This window comes from Oncorhynchus mykiss, chromosome 8, assembly GCF_013265735.2.
Source record: "Oncorhynchus mykiss isolate Arlee chromosome 8, USDA_OmykA_1.1, whole genome shotgun sequence".
Classification (NCBI taxonomy): Eukaryota; Metazoa; Chordata; class Actinopteri; order Salmoniformes; family Salmonidae; genus Oncorhynchus; species Oncorhynchus mykiss.
In genome coordinates this window covers 40267157-40293650 of record NC_048572.1, presented here as the reverse complement: position 1 = coordinate 40293650, position 26494 = coordinate 40267157, and the positions used below count along the sequence as shown (strand labels likewise).

The 26494-nt window shown below is 41.7% G+C and overlaps 1 protein-coding gene across 5 annotated transcripts in view; it reads right to left on the bottom strand.

Annotated features, from left to right (window-relative positions):
• Positions 1 to 26494, bottom strand: part of LOC110530920 (wiskott-Aldrich syndrome protein family member 1) — a 157645-nt gene that overhangs the window by 30168 nt on the left and 100983 nt on the right. For all 5 annotated transcript variants that reach the window (XM_036985467.1, XM_036985465.1, XM_036985468.1 and 2 more), the window contains one exon: positions 2818 to 2971. In XM_036985467.1, the coding sequence (XP_036841362.1) occupies positions 2818 to 2971 (154 nt within the window). The remainder of the gene's footprint in view (positions 1 to 2817; positions 2972 to 26494) is intronic.

Here is a 26494-nt window from a genome sequence, read left to right as displayed (position 1 = left end):
TTCGCGTGAAACTGAAAGCGCGAACCACTGCTTTTAATCAGGGCAAGGTGTCTGGTAACATGACCGAATACAAACAGTGCAGCTATTCCCTCCGCAAGGCTATCAAACAAGCTAAGCGTCAGTACAGAGACAAAGTAGAATCTCAATTCAACGGCACAGACACAAGAGGCATGTGGCAGGGTCTACAGTCAATCACGGACTACAGGAAGAAATCCAGCCCAGTCACAGACCAGGATGTCCTGCTCCCAGGCAGACTAAATAACTTTTTTTGCCCGCTTTGAGGACAATACAGTGCCACTGACACGGCCTGCAACGAAGACATTTAAACGTGTTAACCCTCGCAAGGCTGCAGGCCCAGACGGCATCCCCAGCCGCGCCCTCAGAGCATGCGCAGACCAGCTGGCCGGTGTGTTTACGGACATATTCAATCAATCCCTATACCAGTCTGCGGTTCCCACATGCTTCAAGAGGGCCACCATTGTTCCTGTTCCCAAGAAAGCTAAGGTAACTGAGCTAAACGACTACCGCCCCGTAGCACTCACTTCCGTCATCATGAAGTGCTTTGAGAGACTAGTCAAGGACCATATCACCTCCACCCTACCTGACACCCTAGACCCACTCCAATTTGCTTACCGCCCAAATAGGTCTACAGACGATGCAATCTCAACCACACTGCACACTGCCCTAACCCATCTGGACAAGAGGAATACCTATGTGAGAATGCTGTTCATCGACTACAGCTCGGCATTCAACACCATAGTACCCTCCAAGCTCGTCATCAAGCTCGAGACCCTGGGTCTCGACCCCGCCCTGTGCAACTGGGTACTGGACTTCCTGACGGGCCGCCCCCAGGTGGTGAGGGTAGGCAACAACATCTCCTCCCCGCTGATCCTTAACACTGGGGCCCCACAAGGGTGCGTTCTGAGCCCTCTCCTGTACTCCCTGTTCACCCACGACTGCGTGGCCACGCACGCCTCCAACTCAATCATCAAGTTTGCGGACAACACAACAGTGGTAGGCTTGATTACCAACAACGACGAGACGGCTTACAGGGAGGAGGTGAGGGCCCTCGGAGTGTGGTGTCAGGAAAATAACCTCACACTCAACGTCAACAAAACTAAGGAGATGATTGTGGACTTCAGGAAACAGCAGAGGGAACACCCCCCTATCCACATCGATGGAACAGTAGTGGAGAGGGTAGCAAGTTTTAAGTTCCTCGGCATACACATCACAGACAAACTGAATTGGTCCACTCACACAGACAGCATTGTGAAGAAGGCGCAGCAGCGCCTCTTCAACCTCAGGAGGCTGAAGAAATTTGTCTTGTCACCAAAAGCACTCACAAACTTCTACAGATGCACAATCGAGAGCATCCTGTCGGGCTGTATCACCGCCTGGTACGGCAACTGCTCCGCCCTCAACCGTAAGGCTCTCCAGAGGGTAGTGAGGTCTGCACAACGCATCACCGGGGGCAAACTACCTGCCCTCCAGGACACCTACACCACCCGATGTCACAGGAAGGCCATAAAGATCATCAAGGACATCAACCACCCGAGCCACTGCCTGTTCACCCCGCTATCATCCAGAAGGCGAGGTCAGTACAGGTGCATCAAAGCTGGGACCGAGAGACTGAAAAACAGCTTCTATCTCAAGGCCATCAGACTGTTAAACAGCCACCACTAACATTGAGTGGCTGCTGCCAACACACTGACACTGACTCAACTCCAGCCACTTTAATAATGGGAATTGATGGGAAATGATGTAAATATATCACTAGCCACTTTAAACAATGCTACCTTATATAATGTTACTTACCCTACATTATTCCTCTCATATGCATACGTATATACTGAACTCTATATCATCGACTGAATTCTTATGTAATACATGTATCACTAGCCACTTTAACTATGCCACTTTGTTTACATACTCATCTCATATGTATATACTGTACTCGATACCATCTACTGTATCTTGCCTATGCTGCTCTGTACCATCACTCATTCATATATCCTTATGTACATATTCTTTATCCCCTTACACTGTGTACAAGACAGTAGTTTTGGAATTGTTAGTTAGATTACTTGTTATTACTGCATTGTCGGAACTAGAAGCACAAGCATTTCGCTACACTCGCATTAACATCTGCTAACCATGTGTATGTGACAAATAAAATTTGATTTGATTTTAAAAGTCTTGCTGGAACTGCATCAGGAACTCTCCTGCCATTGTTTGGCTCAAGAGTTTTCACACATCTGACTTCACACTTCAGTGCTAATTGAAGGTTCTGTCAGGTCTGTCCTAGCATCTTGGTAGCTTAGTATACGTATTTACTTAGCTTTATATAACAAAATTACTTTGAGATGATTGTATTTTAGTTTTTGGCTTCAGAAGTAGCTCCAGACGGAATATTACTCACTCAGTTTTGTGTTGGATGGTATTTCCAGGTTCCGCTGTGTTTCTTCTGCAGGTTTAGGTTTGTTAGAAGTTTATTATTGATGGTGCTTACACGGAGAGCCATGTAAGCAAACATGTAACAGTATAAAGATCCACCAGGCAGTTTTCCCTCTCAGGTCAAAGCCGCCATTAGCCTGGTAGTATTTGCTTGGTGTGATCAATAATGCAGTGGTTGCATCAGTAGTGTTATCCCACACAGACACACAGACAGACTAAGATTCTAACCAATAGGGCATGATTTTGAAGAGGTTCTTACCAATGACATCATGGTATATTTATGGGCTGTTCAGGTTCTGACTAATAATGTGTCAGGTTACAATAACATTACCCAATCTGGAGGGAGGTTGCTGTGATGCTGACCTGTAGGGTGTGAGGATGTTGAGGGGTGGTGGCTGCTCGCAGAGGTCAAACGTCTCCTGCAGGGGGATGGGCAGCGACTGGCGGGAAAACAGCTGCTGGTCCTGGATGGTGGAGCTCCTAAATGCCTTCCTCATAGTAATGTCCTGGAGAGATACTGGTGAGAAGGAAAGAAAGAAAGAGACAGAGGCAGTCATGCAGAAGAACAGCTCCTGACTTTTTGGTTGATAAAGGTGAGATGAACAAGATGAAATTAGAAAAACATATATAAGTAATCAAATTGTACAACTGAAGATCAACACAAGAGGAAAAGATTGACAGTGTGAGTTAAAAAAGCGATCTTAAAGTGGAACTGACAGCATTTTAGCAACATTAACTGAAATCTTATTACAAACTGTTCATATACTGTACACCCCCAGGAATAATATGACACTTAAAAAAAAACTAAAATCTGACAAGCGAGCACTTAGGTCATTTTCACTAATTCTTAGAATGTTTGTGAATTACGTATGCTAAGGCATTTGTGAAAATCCTATAGCAATATAGAGTGGGAAAGCAGCTGTGCGTTTGGTCAATTAATAGACACGGCAGGAAATAAAACCTAATAAAAACATCTTTACAGTCCTATTGATCAAACAACGATGAAAAGCTATCTGTTCCCTTACAAAAATGCAACATTTCTGCACTAAACTAAACTAAATAGTGTGCCAGAAGTTTGAAAATGTTTTGTCATGAGTGGTGAATCTGCGGCAAACCAACAACAATATTTATTGCCACCAGTGGTAAACAGTTTACCAGAAACCGTTTCTGGTGAACACACGAGTTCCAAGAGCAGTAATTCTGACCGTTGATGACCAATCAACCAAACTCTTTGAAAATGCAATCCAAGCTATCAAGCTAGCTACAACACCTACCAAAGTTGTCCGGTGAGTGTCTAACTTACTAATTAAACTTCCTAATAAACTTTAACATTTTATTAGCTAAATTATGCCTAGTTAGCAATGTCATGTTTCATGGGATAGATAGAAACACATTTAGTTGATACCAGTTTCATTCTATCAGCACCACTGACTGACTGGCTGGCGCTTACCTAGCTAATGTTATATATCATATTTTTGCACAATTCATGTGATAAGAAGCTAGCTACAGTGCCTTGCGAAAGTATTCGGCCCCCTTGAACTTTGCGACCTTTTGCCACATTTCAGGCTTCAAACATAAAGATATAAAACTGTATTTTTTTGTGAAGAATCAACAACAAGTGGGACACAATCATGAAGTGGAACGACATTTATTGTATATTTCAAACTTTTTTAACAAATCAAAAACTGAAAAATTGGGCGTGCAAAATTATTCAGCACCCTTAAGTTAATACTTTGTTTATTTTTGAACCATTCCATTGTAGATTTTGCTTTATGTTTTGGATCATTGTCTTGTTGGAAGACAAATCTCCGTCCCAGTCTCAGGTCTTTTGCAGACTACATCAGGTTTTCTTCCAGAATGGTCCTGTATTTGGCTCCATCCATCTTCCCATCAATTTTAACCATCTTCCCTGTCCCTGCTGAAGAAAAGCAGGCCCAAACCATGATGCTGCCACCACCATGTTTGACAGTGGGGATGGGGTGTTTAGGGTGATGAGCTGTGTTGCTTTTACGCCAAACATAACGTTTTGCATTGTTGCCAAAAAGTTCAATTTTGGTTTCATCTGACCAGAGCACCTTCTTCCACATGTTTGGTGTGTCTCCCAGGTGGCTTGTGGCAAACTTTAAACAACACTTTTTATGGATATGTTTAAGAAATGGCTTTCTTCTTGCCACTCTTCCATAAAGGCCAGATTTGTGCAATATACGACTGATTGTTGTCCTATGGACAGAGTCTCCCACCTCAGCTGTAGATCTCTGCAGTTCATCCAGAGTGATCATGGGCCTCTTGGCTGCATCTCTGATCAGTCTTCTCCTTGTATGAGCTGAAAGTTTAGAGGGACGGCCAGGTCTTGGTAGATTTGCAGTGGTCTGATACTCCTTCCATTTCAATATTATCGCTTGCACAGTGCTCCTTGGGATGTTTAAAGCTTGGGAAATCTTTTTGTATCCAAATCCGGCTTTAAACTTCTTCACAACAGTATCTCGGACCTGCCTGGTGTGTTCCTTGTTCTTCATGATGCTCTCTGCGCTTTTAACGGACCTCTGAGACTATCACAGTGCAGGTGCATTTATACGGAGACTTGATTACACACAGGTGGATTGTATTTATCATCATTAGTCATTTAGCTCAACATTGGATGATTCAGAGATCCTCACTGAACTTCTGGAGAGAGTTTGCTGCAATGAAAGTAAAGGGGCTGAATAATTTTGCACGCCCAATTTTTCAGTTTTTGATTTGTTAAAGTTTGAAATATCCAATAAATGTCGTTCCACTTCATGATTGTGTCCCACTTGTTGTTGATTCTTCACAAAAAAAATACAGTTTTATATCTTTATGTCTGAAGCCTGAAATGTGGCAAAAGGTCGCAAAGTTCAAGGGGGCCGAATACTTTCGCAAGGCACTGTAACTAATTTGCCTAAACACATATTTTTAGGTGAATACGTTGCTGTCTTTTAATACCAATATGCATGTCAATATGCTGGTGTCACAGTTCAGTATCATGTTAGCTAGCACAACTGCTAAGGTAGCTAGCTAGCTACCAGAACAGAACTTCACTTTTGCAGATGGATACCCATCCCCTACCCGTGGATAGGAATAACGAGCATGCTCCCAACGCTAGCTTGTTGTCACGGAATATAACTACATTTACAGTTTTTGTTGACGTTTGGCTAGCTAACTATGTCAGAGTCTGTAACGGTGGCTAGCTAACGTTAGTTAGCTAGCTAAGTCTGACACTTCTTCTGGACTGTCTCGGACACTGTTTCACTCGTTAGCCAATGTTAGCAGACTAGCTAAGTTACAATACCTAGATTTTACTTATTCTCCATCTGGGTTCATTTAACCAAGCTATTTGGCAGGCTTATCTCATGCTTGCATGGTGATCGATTGAGTTAGCTAGAGTTACTGTACTGGTTTATGGCTGGAACCGAAGTTTGTGTCCCGGATTCCTGTTAAGTAGCAGTTAGCTGCTGGCCATCATGAAAATGGAGCAGACTAATGCTAGCAGTGCTAGCCCACCAGTGTTTTTATCCACGGCTGGGAACAAATGCGTAAGGTGTGATATTTCTTCCCCACAACAATGAAGATAAGGTGGAACTGGAAAATGGACAGGGATTTGTCTGCCTTAAATGCACCACCATCAAGCAGCTTAGGGAAGAGATCCTCCAACTGTTAGCTTGGCTGCGAGAAAAGGATAACCTGCTTTCTAAGTATACCGATCTTGCTGTAACCCAGGCAAATTTAATCTCAGTTTTAAGATTTTGGCTTTTCTATAATCTGTGGACCGCTCAAGGTCCACTGTCATCCAAGAGCTCGTATCAATGACATCAACTCCCTTCTGCCCACGGTTCTGGCCAATTACTATATTAAAACCATTGTCAATCATGTAGGTTTTAACAACGATCTGAGGCACTGAGGGAGAACTACAAACTAAAACACGCTCGCTAGCACAGGGAAGAGAATAATTATCTCTGATCCCCTCCAGTGCTACCAAATGGGTATGGAACGTTTCAGCCGACCCTTTGCCCTTAACGAGTACCTGAAGAAAGTTTGCAACGACAGGAATGTCTCTTTTTGTGACAACTTTGATTTCTCTGTGGGAGCAACCAGCACCTTCTAAAAGAGACAGGATTCACCCTAGCCGCACGGGTTACAGGATTATTTCCAGTAACATTGCAAACTGTTTTAGAGACTGACAGATAGGGTCTGTTAGTGTGCCAGTTCTCCCTGTCAGAAGGACATGATATCAACTGCTGTAGAAATGGCACTATGGTTATTGTGAGTAAGTGACTTTATACAAACTGTCATCTCCTACCATTCTGATAGATTGGAGACTGTCTGAAAACATGGTTGTAACGTTAATAATTTGGCTGTTATTCCATTGGTTACCTTGAGGCAAATGCCACAGGGCAGAGCGGCCCACACTCATTGAATATGGCGCTTTTAAAAGTTAGAGCAATCTCAAGTAAAACCTTTCTCAAGAATGACCTCATTACTGAGCGCAAAGTTGATTGCATGTTTCTCACTGAAACATGGCTGTCATCAGACTGTATTGCCGCTCTAATTGAAGTATCCCCCGGACTACAGCTTTTCATACTCTATCAGAAAAGAGAAAAAGGGTGGGTGGACAGCCTCTATTTCCACTAATGCGCTCAACTGTAAGGACATTGCATTTGGCGACTTTGGGTCTTTTGAGCATCATGCTGTACTGTTTAAATGTCAGCCACCAATGCTGGCCATAACCCTGTACAGGCCACCAAAGCACTGCCCCACTTTCTTCATTGACTTATCTGAACTATTATCTATTGTCCTTGAGAACTATGATAAAATCATTGTGTTGGGCGATTTTAATATTCATGTTGACAAAGAGACGGACTCCAAGTCCATTGAATTTATGAATCTTTTGAGCTCTATGGACTTTATCCAACATGCTACTGGGCCCACCCATAACCACGGCCATACTCGGGACCTGGTTATTACCAAGGGGCTTTCTGTTGACATATCCTCTATTGTAGATGTTGCTTAATCTGATCACCACTGTGGATTTTTTACTACCTTGTTGCCCATAGCACAGGGTAATACTGAATGCATTATTAAGAAACACCATCTTAGTTGCTACAGATTTTATTGAGCGTATGAACAATACTCCACCACCTATTCTGCCTTCCTCTTGTGGTGATTTGTTCATAACTTTAACAGCAAAATACTGGAGCTATGGCATCAATGGTTGCCCTTAAAGTTGAAAAAGGCCACATCCAGAGCCCCTTGGATGAGTGAGGAAACTAATAAATTAAAGATAAATTGCAGAAAGGATGAGCGGAAGCGGAGAAAGTCAAAGTTACAGGTCCATTATGATATTCTGAGAGAGCAACTTGGAAGACTGTATATAACAAGTTATTAGAAATGCCTGACAGGCTAATTTTCTAACTTGATCACTATTAATCAGAATAATTTGAGAGTGCTCTTCTCGACCGTTGATGGCCTGATAAATCCTACCCCCGCAAACCTATGTGAACTTTCCTCCACATCTAAATGTGATGAGTTTGCGGCATATTTCAGAGATGACATTAGGCTGGGTAACAGTCAAGCAAGACCTGGTGAGAAGTTGGATGATATGTGCCCTAGCCTACCAGGTAAGTGATATGACAACTTAAGCCTTCTACCTGCCTTCCTGATCCTAACCCAACCACCTTCAAAACAGTTTAATTACATATCTGAAACAGCTAAATTATTTGCCAACTGTGTTTTAAAAAAATCCAATCTGTTTTTTTTTTCAGCCTTAGTTAAAATAGTAAATTATTTTAGAGCCAACACAGATGCGAAACAGCTCTCTGTCCTCTTAGATTTAAGTGCTGCATTTGACACTGTTGACCATGATGTCCTTCTGGACATACTGGAGAGGTGGTTTGGCCTCTCCGGTCCAGTTCTAAATTGGTTTAGGACCTATTTAATCGGTCAAGAGTTTTTTTTGTCACCCTTGTTGAACATAACTCAGAAAAAATACACAGAAACACAGAAATGTACAGTTGTGTATCATCTGCGTAGCAGTGAAAAGCAATGCTGTGCTTTCTGATAATGTTGCAAAGGGGCAACATATAAACTGAACAGTACTGGACCCAAAATCAAACCTTGTGGAGTTATGTTGTATATGTTGTATATGTTGGGCTCCACAAGGTTTGATTTTGGGTCCAGTACTGTTCAGTTTATATGTTGCCCCATTGCAACATTATCAGAAAGCACAGCATTGCTTTTCACTGCTACGCAGATGATACACAACTGTACATTTCTGTGTCACCAGAAGATTTTAGCTCCACGGATACATTCTTAGACTGTAGCAGTGATTTAAAAACGTATATAAATCAAGACAAGACTGAGGAACTTATTGTTGGAGCCAAAGCACAGACAGAGAATCTATCCGCACATTTTAATTAATGGGCAATAAAGATAAAACAACAGGTAAAAAACCAAGGTGTTATTTTAGATTCTGAACTAAATTTTGAATCACACATTAGGAATGTGATCAAAATAGCTTTTTACCACCTGAGGAACATTACTAAGGTGCGGCGATTTCTCTCTCAGGCTGACAGAGGGACTCATCCATGCTTTTATTACAAGCAGGCTGGACTACTTTAATGCTCTCCTGTCTGGTCTACCCAAGAAAGCCATTGGTCAACCACAAGCCTGCAGAATTCTGCAGCACGGGTGCTGACCAAGACCAGAGAGCACACATTACACCGGTTTTAAGGTCTCTGCACTGGCTGCCTGTGAGTTTTAGAATACATTTTATGATTATACTATTGGTTTTTAAATCAATCCAGGACTGTGCACCTCAATACATGTCAGACATGCTTTTAAGTTATGTACCCAGTATGTCCCTCAGGTCCTCTAGCACTGGCATTTTAACTATCCCAAAGGCCCGTGACGAAGAGGCATGGAGAGACAGCCTTTAGTTATAACGCCCCCAGCCTCTGGAAAAGCCTGCCAGATAACCTGAGGGGGGCATATTTAAAAGAGATCTGAAACACATCTTTTTTTTTTTTTACCACTTTTTCTCCCCAATTTCGTGGTATCCAATTAGTAGCTACTATCTTGTCTCATCGCTACAACTCCCGTACGGGCTCGGGAGAGACGAAGGTTGAAAGTCATGCGTCCTCCGATTCACAACCCAACCAAGCCGCACTGCTTCTTAACACAGCGCCATCCAACCCGGAAGCCAGCCGCACCAATGTGTCAGAGGAAACACAGTGCACCTGGCAACCTTGGTTAGCGCGCACTGTGCCCAGCCCGCCACAGGAGTCGCTGGTGAGCGATGAGACAAGGATTTCCCTACCGGCCAAACCCTGCCTAACTCAGGCGACGCTATGCCAATTGTGCGTCGCCCCACGGACCTCCCGGTCGCGGCCAGTTACGACAGAGCCTGGGCGCGAACCCAGAGTCTCTGATGGCACAGCTGGCACTGCAGTACAGCACCCTTAACCACAAAACACATCTTTTTAGCGTTGCTTTTCATTAGAATGCTTTTTGGTTGAGAGTAGGGAATTCCAGTCATTCCAATAAATGTTACACCCCTTGAATAGGACTTGGAAATATAAGTATAGATTAGCCAAATAATTTTACCTGAACATAACCACAAAACGTAGGATTTATTAGCCAGCACTACTCTGTTGTTTATGATCTTATTTTCATGGAGGACTGATTGGGTTAATTGATTCGAGTTCAAAAAAAATCCGTGGTCATGGAATGGCATGCTTTGAGCACTACTGAAAAGTGCTATTTACATGTGAAAACTCTATGCAATATGCTGCATTTGCTATAGGCCAATTGTTAACCTTTTTGTTGGTGACACTTTGATTTCTTGATAATATTCAGCTCTTTAAAGGGCAAATCCACAGACGAAACAATAACAAAATGGTCGCCCCGCCTCTGTTTTGGTAAAAAGCTGAGAGATGGGCCTGGAGAAATGTAACCGCTCTCAGATTAATAGACATAGCTATGGATGCAAGGACTCACCATCCATGATATCACATTTATTGTTTAACCATGTTTTTGAAATTTTGTCTTAAAGTAATGATGGACTGTCATTTCTCTTTTGCTTATTTGAGCTGTTCTTGCCATAATAATGACTTTTATCAAATGGGGCTATCTTCTGCTTACCACCCCAACCTTGTCACAACACAACTGATTGCCTCAAACGCATTAAGAAGGAAAGAAATTTCACACATTAATTTAAGAAGGCACAACTGTTAATTGAAATGCATTCCAGGTGACTACCTCATGAAGCTGGTTGAGGGAATGCCAAGAGTGTGCAAAGCTGTCATCAAGGTAAAGTGTGGCTACTTTTAAGAATCTAAAATATAAATAGTATTTTGATTTGATTAACACTTTTTTTGTTACTACATGATTCCATATGTATTATTTCATAGTTTTGATGTCTTCACTATTATTCTATAAAGTAGAAGATATTAAAAACAAAGAAAAACCCTTGAATAAGTGTGTTCAAACTTTTGACTGGTACTGTATATATAGTCCAAAAATGTAGCAACTACAGATTGCCCCAGATTGCCCCTTTAAGTAAAAGGCCTATTAGGCCTATGGATTTGTTTTTTATCAGTATGAATTAGATTGAGCTTTAAAAGCTCCACCTTTATTCCATACGCTGGGATCCGCACTATGCAGAGCACATAGTGTCCACTGGTTTCAAAAACAATGATTGATAGCAGTTTAAACTTCTTCAATTCAACCATTATTGGGTTCAAATACACATTTAGATTTGTGAACTGCCATCCACAGCAACCACAATCCTTAAGGCGCAAACAGCGAAATGAAAGAGCAGCAGTGTGACTCACATCAATGCTCCATGTAGATATCAATAATAAGTCATATTCATATCGCTGTAGACTACACCACTGTTGTCATCCTTACCTCCAAGCGTGTATAAAAATGGGATAGTCTTTGGATGCCGACAGCAGAATCACCCTTGGAAGACATAGCTACGACTGTAGCCTACAAAAGCATATTCCTGCTCTTTTCTCGCAAACCATCAAACCCATTGTGTGTCTTATTGTAGTGGTCTCTGACTTGTAATCAAACTCGCTCAGTTGGAAAAATCTTAAACTTACGCCTTTTTTCAATGCTGATTTGAATATCATTGAGTAAACAGAGGACTGTCAACATTTTTCCCCCGCAAAAAGTAATCATCAAGTTTTTCAAAAGTATCTTTAATCTCATTAAAATATTTTTTGCTGGTAACGTAACAGATTACAGTTACTTTTTTTTGTAATCCCTTACATGCAAAAAAAAACAGATTTAATTTGAACATATTCCTCCAGTGCTAGTCTCTCTACACTGGCTTCCTGTTAAGGCTAGGGCTGATTTTAAGGTTTTACTGCTAACCTACAAAGCATTACATGCTCCTACCTATCTCTGCGTTTTGGTCCTGCTGCACATACCTACACGTACGCTACGGTCACAAAATGCAGGCCTCCTTACTGTCCCTAGCATTTCTAAGCAAACAGCTGGAGGCAGGGCTTTCTCCTATAGGACTCCATTTTTAAGGAATGGTCTGCCTATCCATGTGAGATGCAGACTCGGTCTCGACCTTTAGGTCTTTATTGAAGACCCATCTCTTCAGTAGGTCCTACGTGGGGTGTGAAGGTGAACGAAAATGCACTGGGTCGACGAACTACCCTTGCTGTCTCTGCCTGGCCGGGTCCCTTCTCTTTACTGGGATTCTCTGCCTCTAACCTTATTACTGGGGCTGAGTCACTGGCTTACTGGTGCTCTTCCACGCCGTCCCTAGGAAGGGTGCGTTGCTTGAGCGGGTTGAGTAACTGACATGATCCTGCTGTCAGGGTTGGCGCCCCCCTCGGGTTCGTGCCGTGGGGGAGATCTTCATGAGCTATACTCAGCCTTGTCTCAGGGTAGTAAGTTGGTGGTTTGAAGATATCCCTCTAGTGGTGTGGGGGCTGTGCTTTGGCAAAGTGGGTAGGGTTATATCCTGCCTGGTTGGCCCTGTCTTAGGACGGGGCCACAGTGTCTCCCGATCCCTCCTTTCTCAGCACCCAGTATTTATGCTGCAATAATTTGTGTCAGGGGCTAGGGTCTGTTATATCTGGAGTATTTATCCTGTCTTATCCGGTGTCCTGTGCGAATTTAAGTATGCTCCCTCTAATTCTCCCTCCCCTCCCATAGGACCTGAGCCATGGGATCATGCCTCAGGTCTACCTGGCCTGATGAGTGCTTTTTAGTTGTACAGTTTGTGTCATTATTTTGTTTTATATCTTATGTTTGTGGTGAAGTACATATTTCAGCTTTTATTTTAATTGTTTTTTTATTACTTTTTTTTTCTTCCTGTAAAGCACATTGCGTTCCATAACCAGTCTGAAATGTGCTATACACAGTTGAAGTCGGAAGATTACATACACTTAGGTTGGAGTCATTAAAACTAGTTTTTCAACCACTCCACAAATTTCTTGTTAACAAACTATAGTTTTAGCATGTTTACAGACAGATTATTTCACTTAAAATTAATTGTATCACAAATCCAGTGGGTCAGAAGTTTACATACACTAAGTTGACTGTGCCTTTAAACAGCTTTGAAAATTCAAGAAAAGGATGTCATGGCTTTAGAAGCTTCTGATAGGCTAATTGATATAATTTGAGTCAATTGTGTACCTGTGTATGTATTTAAAGGCCTACCTTCAAACTCAGTGCCTCTTTGATTGACATCATGGGAAAATCAAAAGAAATCAGCCAAGACCTCAGAAAAAAACTGGTTCAAGTCTGGTTCATCCTTGGGAGCAATTTCCAAACGCCTGAAGGTACCACGTTAATCTGTACAAAAAATAGTATGCAAGTATAAACACCATGGGCCCATGCAGCCATCATACCACTCAGGAAGGAGACGCGTTCTGTCTCCTAGAGATGATCGTACTTTGGCAAAGGGGGAGCTTGCAAGCCGAAGAACACCATCCCAACTGTGAAGCACGGGAGTGGCAGCATCATGTTGTGGGGGTGCTTTGCTGCAGGAGGGACTGGTGCACTTCACAAAATAGATTTTATCATGAGGAAAGAAAATTATGTGGATATATTGAAGCAACATCTCAAGACATCAGTCAGGAAGTTAAAGCTTGGTCGCAAATGGGTCTTCCAAAGGAACAATGACCCCAAGCGTACTTCCAAAGTTGTGGCAAAATGGCTTAAGGACAACAAAGTCAAGGTATTGGAGTGGCCATCACAGAGCCCTGACCTCAATCCCATAGAAAATGTGTGGGCAGAACTGAAAAAGCGTGTGCGAGCAAGGAGGCCTACCAACCTGACTCAATTACACCAGCTGTGTCAGGAGGAATGGGCCAAAATTCACCCAACTTTTTGTGGGAAGCTTGTGAAAGGCTACCCGAAACGTTTGACCCAAGTTAAACAATTTAAAGGCAATGCTACCAAATACTAATTGAGTGTATGTAAACGTCTGACCCCAGTGGGAATGAGATGAAAGAAATAAAATCTGAAATAAATCATTCTCTCTAGTATTATTCTGAGATTAAATGTCAGGAATTGTGAAAAACTGAGTTTAAATGTATTTGGCTAAGGTGTATGTAAACTTCTGACTTCAACTGTAGCTGACAACTTCTTAACTTTAGCTAATATGTATTCATTATTACAGGAAAATAAACTCACAACAAGATCATTAGTTACAAATGAATGGCAAGCTAATTACAGAAAATAGCTTACGGTTGTGACTGTGATGAAATAAAAGCAGGGCATTTTAGAACTTGGACACTGTCTCGTTGACCTAACGTTTCACCATAATTTGCAATTAAATTCATAAAAAATCCTATAATGTGATTTTCTGGATTTTTTTCTTCTCATTTTGTCTGTCTGTCTGTCTGTTGAAGTGTACCTATGATGAAAATTACAGGCCTCTCATCTTTTTAAGAGGGAGAACTTTCACAATTGGTGGCTGACTAAATACTTTTTTGCCCCACTGTAAATGTTAAGTTGCCTATTGTTTTTGTCAATGTAGTTTTTGTGTAAAAAAAATGTAATAAAGTAATATTTTATATTACAAAAAAAGGTAATTGTCTGCTTTACTACAAATTGCTCAGGGAAACTCAATGATAAGTGGATTGCGGTCTTCAAGGACAAAACACGCCAGCCCAGAGAGAAGCAGGCTCAAGATCTACTCTTGGAAGTGCAGGTATAGTTTGAAATGACTCTGCTGGTGGTGCCTCAGATGCTCATTAATTTCTATCCTGAAACAATCAAGTTATTCACTAAACAATCTTCTCTCCAGATACACAAGGTGACATCGATTTAAGACTTCTGCCAGTGGTCCTCCCAACACCAGTCTACAAGATAGGCAGGAAGACATTCCGACCCAGCTTCAAAGAGACCAGAAAGCCCTTCATTGACTTGCAGTCTGTAAGTTTAAATAGGGGATAGACATTGGGAGATTGATGGGGAAATTAGATGGTATTTTGTAAACCTTGAAAGAAAGGAACAGCATTCCAAAATCTGTTACTCTTAACTGCACACTCCAAGACATTATGAATGTTTCCATCCAATTTGTGACAGATTCTAAAATCTGCATAAAACAATATGCACATTTTCCCACCGGAGATGTTTCCAGCAAATGTACTTTCTGTGTATAAAAGGCTGCGAGTGATGACATAATGCACTTAAAAAATTACTTTTGCCTTCAAATTCCATCGCATTTTCAACTCTACTGATGGTTTTGTCACAAACTGTTGCATTACGTAGCAAATGTGCCCACTATGGTCTTAGCACATGCGCTCTCTAGCCAACAGCTCACACATACAGTGGTGGTAGGCTATCAACATTGAGATTATTATGAATAAGAGCGATATTATTTGTATATCAAATGCCAGCCAAGTATCAATCATCGTGTCAATAGAATAACACCTTTAATATTTATTGGAAATGAGCATCAAGTTCATCACCTTGCACATTCAACATCCTGTGAAGTTCATCATCATTTAATTAATCTGTAGCACATGGTGAGGAGGAATAATGGTCTGGGGCTGTTTGTCATGGGTCAGGCTAGCCCCCCTTAGTTCCAGTGAAGGGAAATCGTAATGCTACAGCATACAATGACATTCTATATGATTCTGTGCTTCCAACTTTGTGGCAACAGTTTGGGGGAGGTCCTTCCTGTTTCTGCAAGACAATATCCCTGTGCACAAAGCGAGGTTGATACAGAAATAGTTTGTCGAGATCAGTGAGGAAGAACCATATAGGGCAACGCAACATTGGTCCAGTATCGTCTGGGTTAGGGTTTGGCCGGCATTGTAAATACAAATTTGTTCTTAACTCACTTGCCTAGCTAAATAAAGGTAACTTCACTGGCCTGCATAGAGCCCTGCAACAACTCCATATTAATGTCCATGATTTTGGAATGGGATGTTCAACGAACAGATGTCCACATACTTTTAGTCATGCTTGACTCCAAGTTTACTTCGATATGATGGTTATTATATTAATATTTGAGCATAAAGGATTCCACTGCCATTTCTCCTTAATTCATTCTAATGACACAAAAAGATCCCACCATGTCGAATGAACAAATTGTCTGTAGGCATTTATACAATTGTACAGGTATTTTCTGTTTCCACAGCCCGGTGGTGACTTTTTTTCATGGTTCAGGTAATTAATCCGCATGAAATGGTTGGATGAATTCAGAACCATTGATGTTTTCCACTTACATTACAGCCTTATTCTAAAATGTATCAAATTGCTTTTTTCCCCTCATCAATCTGCACACAATACCCCATAATGACAAAGCAAAAACAGGTTTTCACAAATGTTTGCTAATTAATACATAAAAAAACTGAAATATCACCTTTACATAAGTATTCAGACCCTTTACTCAGTACTTTGTTGAAGCACCTTTGGCAGCGATTACTGCATCGATTCTTCTTGGGTATGACACTACTAGCTTGGCACACCTGCATTTGTGGAGTTTCTCCCATTCTTCTCTGCAGATCCTCTCAAGCTCTGTCAGGTTGGATGGCGAGCGTCGCTGCACAGCTATCTTACGGTCTCTCCAGAGATGTTTGACCAGGTTCAAGTCCGGGCTCTGGCTGGGCCACTCAAGGACATTCAGAGACTTCAGCCACTCCTGCCTTGTCTTGGCTGTGTGTTTAGAGTCATTGTCCTGTTGGAAGGTGAATATTCACCCCAGTCTGAGGTTTTGAGTGCTCTGGCGCAGGTTTTCATCAAGGATCTCTCTGTACTTTTCTCAGTTCATCTTTCCCTTGATCTTGACTAGTCTCCCAGTCCCTGCCACTGAAAAACATCCCCACTGCATGATGCTGCCACCACCATGCTTCACCGTAGGGATTGTGCCAGTTTTCCTCCAGATGTGACGCTTGGCATTCAGGCCAGAGTTCAATCTTGGTTTGATCAGACCTGAGCATCTTGTTTCTCATCATCTGAGAGTCTTTAGGTGGCTTTGGCAAACTGCAAGCAGGGCTGTTATGTGCCTTCTACTGGGGAGTGGCTTCCATCTGGACAATCTACCATAAAGGCCTTCTGGTATGTTGTGTAGATTTTGAGAAAAAGTCAAGGGGGCTGAATACTTTCAGAATGCACTGTATCTATATTTTAATATACTTTTGAGGAATTTACGAGGCATTGCAAGACAAGACATTGCGAGACACAGATTATCAAGATTTAGCCTATGGGCACGGTCTGTCTGTCTGCCCGTCCTTTCGCTCCATCGCTGGCTTTTTTCTTTGCTATGAAAGATGCAAGTGTGTGTTCAGTCTTCAGTCTGTTGCGTGTAGAATAGCTTAGCCTACTCATTGATAGCTTCTACTTTGGCTAACTTGTGAGACATTGCAAGCCAAGGACCAGGTCAACAAGTGAAGGACCCAGCTGAAGAACTCTGTTCAGGAGCTGAGAGAGAGCCTTGCCACAGTGATGATGAGGAGAGAGCTAATGCAGGTAAAGGAGGAGATGGCAAAGGAGCCGCCTGTCATCAAGAGGGTGCTGCAGCATTGTAGAGACTCCTAGAGAGGAGCTGCAGCAAAAATGTCTTAAAACCTGTTTTTGCTTTGCCATTATGGAGTATTGTGTGTAGATTGATGAGGTATGTGGAAAAAGCAAAGGGGTATGAATACTTTCCGAATGCATTGTATATGTGAACAGTAACCCGAGGAAGATTTTATGTAGTATAAATGTACGTGTTCTAAACTTCCATAATAAGCACAATGTCTTAAATAAAAGCCAAAATGCTCCCAGTTGGCGCAGTGGTCTAAGGCACTGCATCTCAGTGCTAGCTGTGCCACCAGAGACTCTGGGTTCGAGCCCAGGCTCTGTCGCAGCCGGCCGCGACCAGGAGGTCCATGGGGCGACGCACAATTGGCCTAGCGTCGTCCGGGTTAGGCCAGTAGGGATATTCTTGTCTCATCTCTCACTAGCGACTCCTGTGGCGGGCCGGGTGCAGTGCACGCTGACCAGGTCGCTAGGTGTACGTGTTTCCTCCCGACACATTGGTGTGGCTGGCTTCCGGGTTGGATGCGCGCTGTGTTAAGACACAGTGCGGCTTGGTTGCGTTGTGTTTCGGAGGACGCATGGCTCTCAACCTTCGTCTCTCCCGAGCCTGAGTTGTAGCAATGAGACAAGACAGTAACTACTAACAATGTCCACCAAAATTAGACAAATGTATGCTTGCCAGGGTTGCAATCTCAGCCTGTGCTTTTTAATATTTACATCAACAACTTGACCACTATACTAGAAAAATACTCAGCCCCTGTTGTTATTCTCCACAATTCAGAGGTTAATTGCTTGCTCTATGCAGATGACCTGTGCCTGCTGTCACCCACAGCATATGGCCTACAGCAGAGCTTGGACCTGATAGAGCAATACTGCCAAACCTGGGCCCTGGCAGTAAACCCCAAAAAGCCCAAAATAAATGATTTTCCAGAGAAGATCCAGATCTCAGGGAATTAGACAAATTCTCAATTGGTACAAAATACTGTACTGCAAATATGAAATACCTATTCAAATTTGGCTAAAACCAATTTAATGTGTCATTGAACCAATTGCACTTCATTGCAGCAAGGTATAGTACAAACACCCCATTGAAATCCTGCATGCAGAGTTCTGTAATATTCTTCTACATGTCCAGGAGGAAAACTACCAACAATTTATGCACGGCAGAATTAGCCCAATATCCACTAATAATGAAAATGTAAAAAAGAGCAATTACAGTACATTTTGGAAACATCTCAAATACAGTGACCCCCTCTCATATCATAACCAAGCCCTGCAATGGCTGAGAAAAAAAGGAATCCCCTCATCCAGCTGGTCCTGGGGAGTTCATAAACTTGTTATACTAACCCACTGAAGCCTCAGGACCAGAACATACAATCAATCAGAATAAATAAAAAAATACCTCTCTGATGATAATAGGCTACCTGTCCTGTTGGGGGAGGACACAGAGAGCTGTGGGTTGGCAGCGCACTACAATGCTGCCTGCCATAAGATGAGAGACAGTGTCTGACAGACCAACCAACCTGCAGATGTCTTCTACACCATTGTTATTGTCCATTGTATGGTTATTTCTACTCTTGATTATTGTTGTTACTTGATTGTCCCATTGACAATCTTGATCATTATTATTTTAAGTATGTTAATATTGTAAATGTATAACTTTATTTCCAAAGTAAGTTTTTGTCAATATGTGCATCGTCATGCCAACAAAGCAATCTGAACTGAGAGAGTAAGCGAGAGATATGCAACAGGTTGCGTGTGCAATCTACAGCGGGAATTTACAAACTAAGCATGTTTGTTTCCTCAGTCTGCCAAGATCAGAGGCAGTAGGGATGACTAGGGATGTTCTCTTGATAAGTGTGTGTCCTGCTAAGCATTCAAAAAATGTAATGAGTACTTTTGGGTGTGAGAGAAAATGTATGGAGTAAAAAGTACATTATTTTCTTTAAGAATGTAGTGAAGTAAAAGCAAAAGTTGTCAAAAATATAAATAGGAAAGTAAAGTACAGGTACCCCAAAAAACGACTTAAGTAGTACTTTAAAGTAGTTTTACTTAAGTACTTTACACCACTGACTGAGACTGCAATAAAAGTAGAGCCCGTATTAACCATCATCATCATCATTATGGTAGTCACAATTAGCGTCAGGAAATGTCAAATTCATTCACAACCATTGTCATCCGCCTACAGGCTAATGTTCTATAGCTGCAATTTGCTCTAATTGGCTAACTTTGACTCCATCTGCTCCAAAGCAAAGCCTGGATAGACAGCTAAGCTAACGCTAAGCGCTAACCCAAAGGTAGTGGGTGAAATTTACCTTCATTAATACTGAACCAACTGACATTTTGGAACAGAATGAGAATAACAAGAGGAAAATCGATGCTGCGCTGCCAATAGCACACGACTGCTCTCAGAAAACAGCCTTGAGAAATTGCTGAGAGAGTAAGAAATCTACAAGACAACGAACCCAATCGATCTCACAGGGCAAAAACATTAATTTCTCAAAGCCAGATGGACTGGGATTTTAAACGTCTCGCACTCTATCCATTTCCATCTCGGTCTGTCTCCCTCTTTCTACATTTCCCTCTCCGTCTCTCTCTAGCTTTCTATTCCCCTCTCTCCATTTCCCTGTCTGCCTCTCTCTATTTCCATCTGTCTATCTACCAATCTCTCTATCTCCCTCTCTGTCTCTCTCGTCACCTATTAGAGGGCAGGAAATAACTTCCACAAAGCTAAGGGATGGCCTGTGGGGCTTGGAGACTAATACACAAAATTAAGTAGGGATGAACAGTCACACAAGAGCTCTCAGACTGGAAGAGAGAGAGAGAGAGGTCCACTGCTGTAACCTAAGCAGTACTGAGAGTATTGGATGTGAAGGACTCCCACAGTAGACAGCCACAGTATTCCCCCAGGGCACCACACACACACAGGGGACCTTTGCCTAGGACTCTTGTTCTTGGTGGTAAATAAAAACTAAATCCAACCCAGAAGGAGGAAGAATGGATTTTTCCCAACTTGTCCCTCAAGCCTCCTGTGTCCTCCTCCCTGAGAGCTCTGCTGGAGGTAGAACTCACATCCCTAAGTGCTTCTGATCTCTTATTCCCTAAACACTCCCTCTCTTAATACCTACTCTGACACTCTATCCTACACTCCACACTCTCCATGACCCTTCTCCCATCACATGAAAGCTGAACAGAATCTGAAACTTTATACAGTACAGTTGGTATACTGTTTGTGTATGTTTTTGCTGTGTGTGTGTCTGTGTGTTCTGGGTGAGGTGTTTACCTCCTGCTAGACACCCACTTCGCAGAGCAATATAGTTTCCCTTGACGCATGGGCCAATTCATTTACAAGTGAATAGGAAGTCTTGTTCTATTCTGTTCAGTGATGAAAACAGACAGACGTAAGACATTTAGCATACAGGTGGATTCGGTAGAGAGCCATGCTGCTCTGTGGCAGAGCGGAGCAGGGGGTGTGGTGGCTGTCAGATCATGTTAACCATGGGCGTGACAGCACAGAGAAGCATCACAGCAGCTGGTGTCAGGGCACATTTTTCAACAGCGTGAAGAGCCAAAAACAGCTCTGCCAAGCAGTGTTGAGCTCTACAGTTACACACTATACAGCGCAGGATGCAATGCACACAGACAGATCTTTAGCATGGTCACATGTTCTACTGTACTCACATGTTCTACTATACTCAAACAGGTAAGGTGTGCAAACCCAAACACTTGGACTAAAGGCAAATCTTTCTAAACAACATATTTTACAGGAATTAATTGGCATTTGTTCTTATTCAAATATTTCAAAACAACATATTTCTTCATCCCTTCGGCATTCTGGTGGAGGGGAGGATGCATTTGACATATACATATTTGAACAGGGTCTCTGGGTTTGTGTGAGTCTATCTGTTTCTCTGGATTGCAGGGACAACAGCAGAAGTAGCAGGTGCTGTATCTCTGTTAGAGTACCTTCCTTTAGCCCTCTGATGACATCTACAGTGGTTCCTCCTTTAAAAGTTGCGAGCTTACACCGCGGGACTTCCCCTCTTTCCACAGGGATTCTCTGCCTCTGACCCTATTACAGGGGCTGAGTCACTGGCTTACTGGTGCTCTTTCATAAGTGTCTCCTGACCCCTCTTGTCTCAGCCTGCAGTATTTATGCTACAGTAGTTTGTGTCGGAACAAACATTTGTTGTCTAACATGGAGACCTGGGAGTGACACCAGATGAAGATCATCAAAAGTAAGTGATTAATTTTAATGCTGTTTCTAACTTTTGTGACACTCTCCTTGGTTGGAAAATGGCTGTGTGGGTTTCTGTGGCTAGGAGCTGACCTAACATAATCGCAAAGTGTGCTTTTGCCGTAAAGCCTTTTTGAAATCTGACACAGCGGTTGCATTAAGGAGAAGTTTATCTGTATTCTTATGTTTAACACTTGTATCTTTTATCAATGTTTATGATGAGTATTTCTGTTATTTGATGTGGCTCTCTGCACTTCCACCGGATGTTTGTTTGAGACAATGCATTTCTGAACATAACACACCAATTTCAAATGAGGTTTTTGGACATAAAGATTAACTTTATCGAACAAAACACACATTTATTGTGTAGCATGAAGTCCTGTGAGTGCCATCTGATGAAGATCATCAAAGGTTAGTGATTCATTTAATCGCTATTTCTGACTTTGTGAGCCCTAGCCTTGGCTGGAAAATGGCTGTATGGTTTTCTGTGACTGGGTGCTGACCTAACAATTGTTTGGTGAGCTTTTGCCGTAAAGCCTATTTGAAATCGGACACTGTGGCTGGATTTCCAAGAAGTTTATCTTTAAAATGGTGGATCATGTTTGAGGAATTTTAATTATGGGATTTCTGTTGTTTTGAATTTGGCGCCCTGCAATTTCACTGGCTGTTGTCGAGGTGGGACGTTAACTGGCTGAGGTAGACTATGAGGCTTTATTAGGCCTACTTACAATTGCAACTGGTCAAAAATGTTGCATCCTACATAAAACAATTATTTAAAGAAGAAAAGTCTGCATGTTCGATCTAAGCAATGTAAATAATAATTAAAAGCGCATATTTATAAATTCCAAACTCTAAAACTAATTGGAAAGGTAGGTACAAATTATGTGTGACACAATAAAGAACGTAAACAAGATGTAAACAAGATGCTGCATTTTAATTTACAGTAGTGATGGACAACTGAAGGCATTTTGAAAACAGGTTTTCAAACACTTTTTCACAACTGTAGCCCATCACGCAAATGTTTCCTATTAGCAGGACAATAGACTTTTTATAACCCGGCTACTGTTGTGAAAATCCTCCAACTTGCAATGTATTCGATACATGCAAGTTTCTTCAGCTGTCTTCTTAGAGTGATGTTGATGTCGTGTCATTATGCCAACAGATTACATATTGCCTTTGCCGATCGCTCGTCATCTTCATTCATGAGTGAGTCGATTGCTTGAATAGTCTCGCTGGAAATGAAATACAATGTGAAAATGTGCAGCATACAGTAAAGACCAGCAGTCAATTTATTTAAGCATTATTTTTAGCATTATTAGGCCTACATTAAAGTATCATAGCCTCCTGTACCTGTTCATTTTCCTGGGCTTTCAAGTTCGGCGTAAAACAGGCATCTGATGATAGTGTTTGCGAACGGCACAGTCCTTGACCAAAATCCCCAAGTCCACCAGTATTTTTTAAATGTCTCCAGTAGATTTTCCGTTCCTCCTGAAAGCCCTTAATCTGCTCACTTGAATAGAGATACTGGTCATGGTGCTACAGTATAATGAAAGTGAGGACAAGCGGCAATCTTCTGTATACTTACAGCCTATTGTAAAGTGGCTGAAAGTCACACCTTTCCTCACTCCACCCAAAACTCCACCCTTAACACAGTTAACATTCAAAAACGAGTTGTTAATAAAAAATATAAAATCACGGTACCTTTCTGCTCATCTGCTGAATGTGCGTTGGTCCAGAGCCAGGTGGTATTGGTGGAAAGTCGCTCCTCATTAGCGGAGAGTCAGGCAGTATTGGCGGAGAGTCAGGTGGAGAATGACGCGTTGAAAAGGGCAACTCCACCTCCGACAGGCAGAGTCAACATACATTGCGGGTTCGTCAGGTCGTCGGTTCACCCTGACATTTCCATTCCTCTTCTGACAACAGAACTTGACCACAAATGCTCACCAGGCACAGCAAGGGCCGCCCTGACCGTTATATAGTTCTGCTATTCCAAGGATGTGTAACCAAAGAGATACCACAAGTGGGCACAGAATACAAACTGGGATGGATCCCGAGGCAAATGTGGCTTACCAGTGAACATCCAGGTGTTCATCATTAATACTGTGTCTCAGAAGTTTCCGTCCATGACTGATGCAACCCGAAAATAGCATTAAAGACAGAGTTAATGAGTACTTGAGGTCACCGAGAAAGTCTGGACATGGCCTGCTAACCCTTTTGTAAGTAATTAGGCACTTTCCCATGTTTACTACAGTATTTACTGTATGCTATGTTTACTTGTCAGACTGCACAAGTAAATAAAACAAGAAAAAATATATAGCCTAATAAACAAATGCAGGTGGCTTGTATCTTCAAAGTGCTTTAAATGCTTTATTATCCATATGTAAAAGCATATTCTGTACAGTACTGTTTTTCTTCATCAGCTTTTGTTAATGATATAATGATAAAAATACTCTTTCAAAATGCTGATGTTTATTTAGTTATTGTTCAAATATGCCATGATACTCTTGAAATTTGTTGATTGAATACAAGCAAGTGATATCTACTTTTTTTCCTTTTTCTCACTCACTCTAGGTTAAATGAAAATGAAATCTCCAAAATATCGTTACTTTTTAACCTTTCTGATCTCCCCATCCCGGATCCGGGTTCGTGAATACAGACTCAAGCTCATTACCATAACGCAACGTTAACTATTCATGAAAATCGCAAATGAAATGAAATAAATATGCTAGCTCTCAAGCTTAGCCTTTTGTTAACAACACTGTCATCTCAGATTTTCAAAATATGCTTCTCAACCATTGCAAAACAATCATTTGTGTAACAGTATTGATGGCTAACGTAGCATTTAGCATTAGCATTCAGCTGGCAACATTTACACAAAAAAACAGAAAAGCATTCAAAAAAATCATTTACCTTTGAAGAACTTCAGATGTTTTCATTGAGGAGACTCTCAGATAGCAAATGTTCAGTTTTTCCTGAAAGATTATTTGTTTAGGACAAATCGCTCCGTTTTCTGCGTCACGTTTAGCTATGAAAAAACCCCTGTATCCAGGATTGTGTAAATCTATCAGCAAGCTCATTAGCATAACACAACGTTAACTATTTATGAAAATCGCAAATGAAATGAAATAAATATGCCATCTCTCAAGCTTAGCCTTTTGTAAACAACACTGTCATCTCAGATTTTCAAAATATGCTTCTCAACCATAGGAAAACAATCATTTGTGTAAAAGTAGCTAGCTAGAGTTAGCATTTCGCGTTAGCATTTAGCGTTAGCATTAGCGTTAGCATCCAACACGCAACATTAACAAAAACATAAAAGCCTTCAAATAAAATCATTTACCTTTGAAGAACTTCTGATGTTTTCAATGAGGATACTCTCAGTTATATAGCAGATGCTCAGTTTTTCCAAAAAGATTCCTTGTGTATTAGAAATAGCTCCGTTTTATACATCACATTTGGCTACCAAAAAAAATCCATAAATTCAGTCCTCAAAACGCAAACTTTTTTCCAAATTAACTCCATAATATCGACTGAAAACATGGCAAACGTTGTTTAGAATCAATCCTCAAGGTGTTTTTCACATATCTCTTCATTGATACATCGTTCTTGGAAACATGCTTTCTCTCCTGAATCCCAGGAGAAAATGCCTGCACCTGAAGATTACGCACAAATTTAGACAAAGGACACCGGGCGGACCTCTGGAAAATGTAGTCTCTTATGGCCAATCTTCCAATGATATGCCTACAAATACGTCACAATGCTGCTAAGACCTTGGGCGAACGACAGAAAGTGTAGGCTCATTCCTTGCGCAATCACAGCCATATAAGGAGAGAATGGAAAACAGAGCTTCAGAAATTCTGCTAATTCCTGGGTGATGCATCATCTTGGTTTCGCCTGTAGAATGAGTTCTGGGGCACTTACAGACAAAATCTTTGCAGATTCTGAAACTTCAGAGTGTTTTCTTTCCAAAACTGCTCTGCCAAGCAGTGTTGAGCTCTACAGTTACACACTATACAGCGCAGGATGCAATGCACACAGACAGATCTTTAGCATGGTCACATGTTCTACTGTACTCACATGTTCTACTATACTCAAACAGGTAAGGTGTGCAAACCCAAACACTTGGACTAAAGGCAAATCTTTCTAAACAACATATTTTACAGGAATTAATTGGCATTTGTTCTTATTCAAATATTTCAAAACAACATATTTCTTCATCCCTTCGGCATTCTGGTGGAGGGGAGGATGCATTTGACATATACATATTTGAACAGGGTCTCTGGGTTTGTGTGAGTCTATCTGTTTCTCTGGATTGCAGGGACAACAGCAGAAGTAGCAGGTGCTGTATCTCTGTTAGAGTACCTTCCTTTAGCCCTCTGATGACATCTACAGTGGTTCCTCCTTTAAAAGTTGCGAGCTTACACCGCGGGACTTCCCCTCTTTCCACAGGGATTCTCTGCCTCTGACCCTATTACAGGGGCTGAGTCACTGGCTTACTGGTGCTCTTTCATAAGTGTCTCCTGACCCCTCTTGTCTCAGCCTGCAGTATTTATGCTACAGTAGTTTGTGTCGGAACAAACATTTGTTGTCTAACATGGAGACCTGGGAGTGACACCAGATGAAGATCATCAAAAGTAAGTGATTAATTTTAATGCTGTTTCTAACTTTTGTGACACTCTCCTTGGTTGGAAAATGGCTGTGTGGGTTTCTGTGGCTAGGAGCTGACCTAACATAATCGCAAAGTGTGCTTTTGCCGTAAAGCCTTTTTGAAATCTGACACAGCGGTTG